General features: G+C 35.5%; 1 protein-coding gene across 1 annotated transcript; it reads left to right on the forward strand.

Moving 5' to 3' along the window:
• Positions 1 to 754: 754 nt before the first annotated feature.
• Positions 755 to 9,903, forward strand: LOC134282258 (T-complex protein 1 subunit beta-like; the record flags this gene model as incomplete). The annotated part of the gene is made up of 5 exons (XM_062764679.1): positions 755 to 862; positions 1,224 to 1,364; positions 2,767 to 2,870; positions 3,383 to 3,482; positions 9,639 to 9,903. Coding segments are annotated over 5 exons (626 nt in total), but the record flags the coding sequence as incomplete, so codon positions are not given.
• Positions 9,904 to 10,450: the final 547 nt, after the last annotated feature.

Here is a 10,450-nt window from a genome sequence, read left to right on the forward strand (position 1 = left end):
GATCCTCAGGTAGTGTAAATTCAAGTTTGTTCAAATCATGACCCCTGGGGGTAGTGCGGGGCAACATTGGCCAACGAAAGTTTTACATAGGAATATATAGTAAAATCCTTTAAAAATCTTCTTCTCAAGACCCACTGTGCCAGGAAGGATGAAACTTATATGGAAGCATCCTCAGGTAGTGAAGATTCAAGTTTGTTCAAATCATGACCCCCGGGGATAGGGCGGGGTCACAATGGCCGACCAAAGTTTTACATAGAAATATATAGGAAAATTCTTTAAAAATCATCTTCTTAAGAACCACTGTGCCAGGAAAGTTGAAACTTATATGGAAGCATCCTCAGGTAGTGTAAATTCAAGTTTGTTGAAATAATGACCCCTGGGGGTAAGGGGGGCCACAATGGTCGACCAAAATTTTACATAGAAATATATTGGAAAAATTCTTTAAAAATCTTCTTCTCAAGAATAACAAAGCCATAATTGATCATACTTATATGGAAGCATCCTACGGTTGTGTAAATTCAAGTTTGTTCAAATCAGGACCCCTGGGGGTAGTGCGGGGCAACATTGGCCAACCAAAGTTTTACATAGACATATATCGGAAAATTCTTTAAAAATCTTCTCAAGAATAGCCATGATTGGTCATGGGACTACTTTTGGATTTTAACTTTTCAATAATAAACCAATTTCTACTTTTTCCTTTCCACAGTGCTCAGGTGAGCGATGTGGCCCATGGGCCTCTTGTTTGTATTTGTAGGTGGTGAGATTGCATCCACCTTTGACTCTCCCGACCATGTTAGACTGGGCAAGTGTAAACTTATAGAGGAAGTCATGATTGGAGAGGACAAGTTGATCAAGTTCTCAGGTAAGATAATTATTAAAGTATTACATTGACAAACTCATCCAGTTGTTTACGAAGAGAATTCTTTAGGAGTTTTAATACACAATACAGCTGAAATTCTGTGGTATCAGTAAATGTACAAAGGGCAATTGTTAAAGATTGCAGGTTCGAGGGACCTTATTTTATTTAAACATATCTTCAAAAAGAGATGACTCATATAACCCAAATTATTGAGGATGTGAATTGTTACATGTTTATGCAGGGTAATCACAAAATCCACAAAATATAGAGCCACCTCAAAATCTAATATTTCCTTAGCACAGTATTTAGAACTTCATGATGATTATTTTTAGTGCACTTTTGAGATTTGATTGGTGTTATTTAGGTGTAGAGATGGGTGAGGCCTGTACCATTGTTCTACGAGGTGCCACCAAACAGATCCTTGATGAAGCAGAGAGGTCACTCCATGACGCCCTTTGTGTTCTAACACAGACTGTCAAGGAAACCAAAACAGTGTTTGGTGGAGGTCAGTGGGCACACTTAAGTACTCCAATGTCTTTCTGTCCAATGTCACACTAAATTGTGAAATTGTGAAATTTTCATGCTAGAGTCAGAAAATCTTAAAGTTTTCCTTGATTTTGGATTGCACATGAAAATTGTTGAATTTCTTGGAATAAACCGTACTTATAAATATTATTCTGTTTGTAAACCATAGACAAAGGGTTCTGGTGCAATTCTTTAATCAATTATGAAAGTTACAAAGTGTTCAAACCTTGTGACATTAATTTACTAGAACCAGTTATTAGCTCACCTGAGCCGAAGGCTCAAGTGAGCTTTTCTGATCAAAATTTGTCCGTTGTCTGTCGTTGTTGTTGTCGTCGTCGTAGTCGTTGTCGTTGTAAACTTTTCACATTTTCATCTTCTTCTGAAGAACCACTGGGCCAATTTCAACCAAACTTGCTACAAAGTATCCTTGGGTAAAGGGGATTCAAGTTTGTTCAAATGAAGGGCCATGCCCTTTTCCAAGGGGAGATGATCATGAATTAGAGAAAAATTAATGGCATTTTAAAAAAATCTTCTTCTCAAGACCCACTGGGCCAGGAAAGATGAAACTTATATGGAATCATCCTCAGGTTGTGTAGATTCAAGTTTGTTCAAATCATGACCCCCAGGGGTAGGGGGGCCACAATGGCCGACCAAAGTTTTACATAGAAATATATTGGAAAAATTCTTTAAAAATCTTCAAGCTTGTTCAAATCATGACCCCCAGGGCTAGGGTGGGGCCAAAATGGCCGACCAAAGTTTTACATAGGAAAATATAGAAAAAATCTTTAAAAATCTTCTTCTCAAGAAACACTGGGCCAGGAAAGATGAAACCCATGTGGAATCATCCTCAGGTAGTGTAAATTCAAGTTTGTTCAAATCATGACCCCTGGGGCTAGGGTGGGGCCAAAATGGCCAACCAAAATTTTACATAGGGATATATAGGTAAACCTTTTAAAATCTTCTTTTCAAGTACTTCAAAGCCATGATTAGTGATATTTTTTTATTTAAATGAAATCATCCTCAGGTAGTGTAGATTCTAATTTTTTTCAAATCATGACCCCTTGGGGGGTTAAAATTCAAGCCCCCCCCCCCAGTAAACTTTCAGTTCTGGTCTGATATGTGCTTTTTTTCTAGCTGATGTGCTCAGGTGAGCGCTGTGGCCCCTGGGCTTCTTGTATGAAAATTATATTTAGAAAAATGTAGAAATAATTGATAAGAGATCTTTTCCTGATAGGTTAGCACAGAAAGCAAAGTTTCTGTATTCTCTCAACTTTAAATTTTAAAAGTTTTTTATTCATATTTAGCAACTAACAAAACAAAATATATTTGTTGCCTTTTTATGAAAGAAAGTGTATTTACTATGAATAATCTTTGTTTTACAGGCAGTTCAGAAATGTTGATGGCAGATGCCGTCTCTAAATTGGCTGCAAAGACACCTGGGAAAGAAGCTGTTGCCATGGAATCATTTGCCAAGGCGTTAAGAATGGTACATCATTTTCAATTTAAATGTCATTCATCAAATAATTATTTCAAACAATTATCTCATGGTCAGTGGGACAGTAAAAAAAAATTTCAAGATATACCACGATTTGAGATAGGATTTTAATGTAGATTCCAATGTAGAGTGAAACATGCATTTAAAGAAGTGCCAGAGATGGGCAGTTTTGCTTAGTTGTAAGCGTAATTTCTTATATCTGTAAAGTTTACAACATTAAATAAAGTCTTGGGAATGATTATCACTTCACTATGTATGTTTGCTATAGACATGATTGTATATATTCAGAATATCTGTGTTTGAGATTCCGAAATTCAACTCGGTATTTATTGATTTTGTAAGCTCCCCTGTTAAGTTTCAGTAATATTTAGCTAAAAAAAAAATTTTCATCTAATCATAAACATGTAAATGTTTGACTTCATTGATGACCGTTTTGTAATCTTTGTTGTATACGCAGACTAAACAATTGAATTATTTGATAATGTTTACTATGTAATTTTCAGCTTCCTACCACGATAGCAGACAATGCAGGGTATGACAGTGCCCAGCTCATCTCAGAACTGAGAGCAATTCACACAGCAGGAAAACACACCATGGGACTAAGTAAGTGAAGATTAAATGTTTAAATAGGGTGTCTTTTATTTCAGGCCTATTAAATAGAATTTTTTCTTAGGATTTAAAAAGAAAAGGGGGTGTATGTAAATAAATACACAAAGGGAAAAAATACAACTAAAAGAATATACAGTGTACGTACATGGTGTCATTTTTAAAAGTGGGGAAGCAATTGGATTTAGATTTATAAAAATATAAAAGTTAAATCATTTTTAGCCGGGCTTATTGCTTAAAGAGCAATTGCCGGCTTATGTGATCCTGTTCAAGGCAGGATGTTGACCCCATAGTCGCAATTTTAAAGTTACGTGCAAAAATATAGTTCTTACTTTCAACCGCTTCTGAGATAATACAAACGCTAGATAAAGCAACAAAAATAAAACGAAGTCTTATCTATATAAAATAAACATTAGTAGTAATGACTTTGAAAACTCCATAAGTCAAAGAACATAGTTCATTAGCGTATGGATTTTTGATAATCAGTGTTACATGTACCGTAGTTCTCTACACATACATGTTCGACGTAAAGCAGGAGAGGGAACCAGACTGGCCTGTTTGTTTACATTCCGCTGCGGTACCAGATTAATTCTGATAAGGACAAAATCGGACCGTGGTATTAGGATTGAAAAAACACACTGTCAGTGTCTTGTCATTTATATTGATAGTTTTAAAATATTCTTTCATCAGAATATAAACATGATTCGTGTAAGAAATCCATATTCTACTCTGTAAATGAGCCCGGTGTCATACAGTCCCTGAAACGTTCTACTTTCCCATTTTTCCGTTCGCTCACCGTTCGTTCACCGTTCGCTCTTCGTTCACAGTATTGCGTTCACCGTTCACCGTGCGCTCGCGTTCACCGTTCACAAAACGTTCACCGTTCGCTCTTCGTTCCGTTTACTTTGCGTCCACCTTGCGTTCACCGTTCACTTATCGTTCAGTCTTCATTGTCATTCGGAACTCCGAAGTGAAAGGACTTATCTTTTTTATGGTAAGGATTTACATGTTTTTAGCTCACCTGAGCTGAAAGCTCAAGTGAGCTTTTCTGATCACATTTTGTCCGGCGTCCGTCTGTCTAGCCGTCTGTCCGTCCGTCTGTCTGTCCGTCTGTCTGTAAACTTTTCACATTTTCGACTTCTTCTCAAGAACTGCTGGGCCAATTTCAACCAAGCTTTCCACAAAGTATCCTTGGGTGAAGGGGATTCAAGTTTGTTCAAATGAAGGGCCACACCCTCATTCAAGGGGAGATAATTGGGAATTAAGAAAAATTTGGTGGCATATTTTAAAAATCTTCTTCTCAAGAACCACTTTGCCAGGAAAGATGAAAATTATGGGTAAACATCCTCAGGTAGTGTAGATTCAAGTTTGTTCAAATCATGACCCCCAGGGGTAGGGCGGGGCCAAAATGGCCGACCAAAGTTTTACATAGAAATATATAGGAAAATTCTTTAAAAATCTTCTTCTCAAGAATGACAAAGCCATAATTCATCATATTTATATGGAAGCATGCTCAGGTAGTGTAGATTCAAGTTTGTTCAAATCATGACCCCGGGGATAGGGCGGGGCCAAAATGGCCGACCAAAGTTTTATATAGAAATATAAAGGAAAATTCTTTAAAAATCTTCTTCTCAAGAATGATAAAGCCATAATTCATCATATTTATATGGAAGCATGCTCAGGTAGTATAGATTCAAGTTTGTTCAAATCATGACCCCCGGGGGTAGGGCGGGGCCAAAATGGCCGACCAAAGTTTTACGCAGAAATATATAGGAAAATTCTTTAAAAATCTTCTTCTCAAGAATAACAAAGCCATAATTCATCATATTTATATGGAAGCATGCTCAGGTAGTGTAGATTCAAGTTTGTTCAAATCATGACCCCCGGGGGTAGGGCGGGGCCAAAATGGCCGACCAAAATTTTACGCAGAAATATATAGGAAAATTCTTTAAAAATCTTCTTCTCAAAAATGATAAGGCCATAATTCATCATATTTATATGGAAGCATGCTCAGGTAGTATAGATTCAAGTTTGTTCAAATCATGACCACCGGGGGTAGGGCGGGGCCAAAATGGCTGACCAAAGTTTTACATAGAAATATATAGGAAAATTCTTTTAAAACTCTTCTTCTCAAGAATGATAAAGCCATAATTCATCATATTTATATGGAAGCATGCTCAGGTAGTGTAGATTCAAGTTTGTTCAAATCATGACCCCCGGGGGTAGGGCGGGGCCAAAATGGTTGACCAAAGTTTTACATAGAAATATATAGGAAAATTCTTTAAAAATCTTCTTCTCAAGAATGATAAGGCCATAATTCATCATATTTATATGGAAGCATGCTCAGGTAGTATAGATTCAAATTTGTTCAAATCATGACCCCCGGGGGTAGGGCGGGGCCAAAATGGCCGACCAAAGTTTTATATAGAAATATATAGGAAACTTCTTTAAAAATCTTCTTCTCAAGAATGACATAGCCATAATTCATCATATTTATATGGAAGCATGCTCAGGTAGTGTAGATTCAAGTTTGTTCAAATCATGACCCCCGGGGTAGAGCAGGGCCAAAATGGCCGACCAAAGGTTTTAAAGATAGATACAGGATAATTCTTTAAAAATCATTTTCTAAAAATAGCAAATACATGATTGGTCATGGGACTACTTTTGAATTTAAACTTTACAATAAAAAGCTATTTTCTACTTTTTCCTACCCTTAGTGCTCAGGTGAGCGATGTGGCCCATGGGCCTCTTGTTTAATTAAATAACTTAGATATCGCGTTTGAAAAATAATTATTTCATTGCAAAAATTATCTTTGATATTTATATTTTTATTATTATAACTCAGCTGTTACTTATTTCATGAATTTTCCCTGGAAAATAATTAATACATTAGTACCTACATGTATGTAGAACGATGCTAAAATATTAACTTCAAAAAAGGGCAATGTACAAATGCTTCACGCACGGCATCAATTTGATGTAATTTTAAGAGGATAAATTATCAATGGATGTATAATAATTGATCCAAGTCTTTTACAGGACAAGAATACATTAAAAAAATATTTCTACAGTAACACGTATTTAAACTATCATGTAGGTTTGCGAATTATGAACAGTACTGCAAATATTCAGTTAATTAAATATCTTTAGAGCTAATTAAATTGATGGTGTGGTTTTAAATTTTAGAAAAGACCAACTGTTTAAAATAGTCTATTATTACAGAAGGAAAATTCCTTCCTTCACCGTACCTAAACATATGTTTAAAAATATATTTTTTGCCATTCAGTATAATTAACAGCCCCCCCCCCCCCCCCGGTGCCTTTTCTTCTGAAATTAAATTCTAAAATTGAGTTTTTTCAGTATATTTTAATTAATATTTAATTTTTATTGTAACACAAGAGATTCAGTCTTAAAACCAACATCAAACAGTCATTAAACAATAGTATTTTAGCATAAACTTAAGCCGACAGTAGTATTTTAAATTGGCAGGGAATATGTTTCACATTCAATTTAAAACTTAATCCTTCCAAGTATATATTTGAATTTTTTTTCTGCAGGAATGCAAAAATCAGATCTAGAAATGATAGGGAAAAATATTAAAATTTCTTGGAATACTAAGTGACTCTTTGCCTTCAGCATGTTCGATGAAACGCGATTTCCAGACATCCACTGTGTCGACTTATTTTGATTGACAGGACAAGCACGCTACTACAAATGTAGCACGGACTTCCTGTGAACTGTGTGAACTTGATGATGGAAAAAAAAGCCAATGATTACTGTCAAATGGATTTGTTAATCTAAAAAAAGATTACCTTTATTGATTGGAATATTTAGGAAAAATAATAAGACTTTTTACTTGATACAACATATATCTGAGAATCGAGGGGGTTATCTCTCTCTCTCTTACTCTCTCTCTCTCTCTCTCTCTCTCGTACATTTCCCTGTTCAATAAAAACTATGACAACACATTACTTATTTAGTTTTGAAAATTTAATCTACACATGTATTACAAATAATTTGAATGCCTCTTTCCAACATCTTGACCGAGTATAATCACGGCCGGGAAATGTCTACAGATACATAAGTTAGCTAAAATAATCGTCATAAAAGAATAAAAAGGCACATAAATGTAGAATATTTTGCAGTAGAATTTAAATAAATCGAGAATTTTTATGCAGTGCGATAACAGTCAATGTCAAAAGATAATTGTGAATTAAAAAAAAAAAATCCGTTATTTTACTCAGAATCGCTTTGGCACGGAAATACATGTACGGTTGTTTCAACCCCATACAATGTAATTTATTCATTCTATAAGTAGTAGTTTTATCTTCAAAAGTCCACATTATTTTATTAGTGAAAAGAATAAGCATAATTATTTACTATATAAGTAGATTAATTAATTTTTTAACTACACCCGGTAACAAATACACGTTTGACGGCGATTAAAATCATGTTATTAAAATATCGATTTAAACATAGGTATGTGCAGAAAAAATGTTTTTATTAATTAATTAATTTATTTATTTATTGTTTATCTCAGTAGTAGTTTTATCTTCTAAAGTCCACATTATTTTATTAGTTAAAAGAATAAGCATAATTATTTACTATATAAGATTAATTTTTTTTAACTACACGCGGTAACAAATACACGTTTGACGGCGATTAAAATCATGTTATTAAAATATCGATTTCAACATACGTATGTACAGATTTTTATTTTTATTATTTATTTATATCTCTTCTGTTTATTTATTGTTTATTTATATTTATTTATGACATTTGAATTATAGAATAAAAGAATAATTTCAATGCAAGGAAAAGATCGGAGGCATTCCGAATAAATCGTTCATCTTGCGTTCACCGTTCACTTTGCGCTCGCGTTCGCGCTCCGTTCGCGTTCTGCGTTCACTCACCGTTCACCGTTCACACATCGTTCACCAAGTTGCGTTCACAGTTCGCACATCGTTCACTCACCGTTCGCTCTGCGTTCGTTCAGCGTTCGTTCACCGTTCAGGTGGGAAAGTAGAACGTTTCAGGGACTGTATAATATATTGAACCCCGCGATATTTTGAACCCGGGTTCAAAATATCGCTGCGAAATATTGAACCCCCCCCCCTATAAAATATTGAACCCGGGGTTCAAAATATTATGGCCATAAAATATTGAACCCCCATGTCCTTTTAAGTTAGAAGGGTGGGGGGTTCAAAATATTATGGCCATAAAATATCGAGTCCCCCTGTCCTTTAAATTTTATAGGGAGGGGGGTTCAAAATATTATGGCCATACAATATTGAGTCCCCTGCCCTTTAAATTAAAGAGGGAGGGGGGTTCAAAATATTATGGGCATACAATATCAAGTCCCTCTGCCCTTTTAATGTATGGGGGAGGGGGTTCAAAATATTAAGGCCCTAAAATATCCAGTCTCCCTGTCCTTTTAATTTAAGAGGGAGGGGGGTTCATATGTTAGGGCCATAAAATATCCAGTCCCCTGTCTTTTATTTTATGGGGGAGGGGGTTCAAAATATTATGGCCGTAAAATATCCAGTACCCCTGTCCTTTTAATTTTACAGGGAGGGGTTTCAAAATATTATGGCAATAAAATATCCAGTCCCACTGCCCTTTTAATGTATGGGGGAGGGGGTTCAAAATATTATGGCCATAAAATATCAAGTCTCCCTGTCCTTTTAATTTTATGGCCATAAAATATCCAGTCCCCTGCCTTTTATTTTATGGGGTAGGGGGAGCTGAAAGATTTCTCTGACTTTTACATTTTTTATAACCAAAACAGTTCATTTTTTATAACCAAAACAGTTCATTTGTCAGAAATGGTTAAATCTTGACAAAAGAATGGGTGGACAAGAATATCATTTAAAAAATAAGCATGGCGACCATCAAAAGCAAAATCTGTCTTGGGAGAGACGTTTATTTAAAGTGGATGGAGAATGGGTGCCTACTTTTGAGGTCACCTGAGTAAACTCAGGTGACCTATTGTTATCCGTTTTCGTCTGTCGTTGTGCGTTTTGCGTTAACATTTGAACATTTTCAGCTTCTGCACTCTGTACTTCTGAGTACTTTGATTAAGTTCTGAAGTTCTAGTGACCATAATTTGAGACTAGAGATTGCTGATGTTGATTTGTTTATTTGTTTTTGTAGATATGGTAGAGGGTGAGGTAGGTGACATGGAGAAGTTAGGAATCACAGAATCCTTCCAGGTCAAGCGCCAAGTCTTAATGAGCGCCTCGGAGGCTGCTGAAATGATCTTACGTGTTGATGATATCATCAAATCAGCACCAAGACCTCGGCAGCCGGATCACAGACATCACTGAAATCATGGACATTAGTGACATTTTGATAAATGTATGTCTGAACAAAGTACTGTCTTAAGTGTTTAATCAAGTAACTCAAACAAGTAAACCATGTATGAATTGTAATAAATTTCTATTATTTAATATATTTATTTGATCCATTCATTCTGATTTCCAATCCTTAAATTGTTTGATGGCTTGTCCAATGTAAGAGTTTTTTTTTGTCTTAAAGCTGAACACGACTCGTTAATAGGCATTGAGCATTTTCAATATTATCTAAGATAAATCAACACCAGGGTATACCCTTCGCATTCGTCTAACTGCTTTATTGTCATGGGTATTGGCGTGGAATGGCGACTCATGTTCCTGCTGGTTATCTTGCATTACCTTTGTTTACATTTATTGCATTTAAGAATTTTTTTGTGTTTGTTTGTATACTGCACTGACCATTACATCTTTAATTGTAAGTTTCTTAGGAATTTAGACAAAGTATTATGTTATTATTGTCACTAACGAGTGCTGTATAGCATACATTCGTCTTCACCTGTGTCGATTGATTACACTGAACAGTGACAAAAGACCTGCCCTTTAAATAGGGGTCTGCAGGTATAGTAATTCTCCAACAAAAATGGCGCACATATTCCTTTTATGAATCGTGTT

The sequence above is a fragment of the Saccostrea cucullata genome, unplaced genomic scaffold (genome assembly GCF_032062105.1).
Source record: "Saccostrea cucullata isolate Sc308-1 unplaced genomic scaffold, CSIRO_AGI_Scuc_v1 ctg1119, whole genome shotgun sequence".
NCBI lineage: Eukaryota > Metazoa > Mollusca > Bivalvia > Ostreida > Ostreidae > Saccostrea > Saccostrea cuccullata.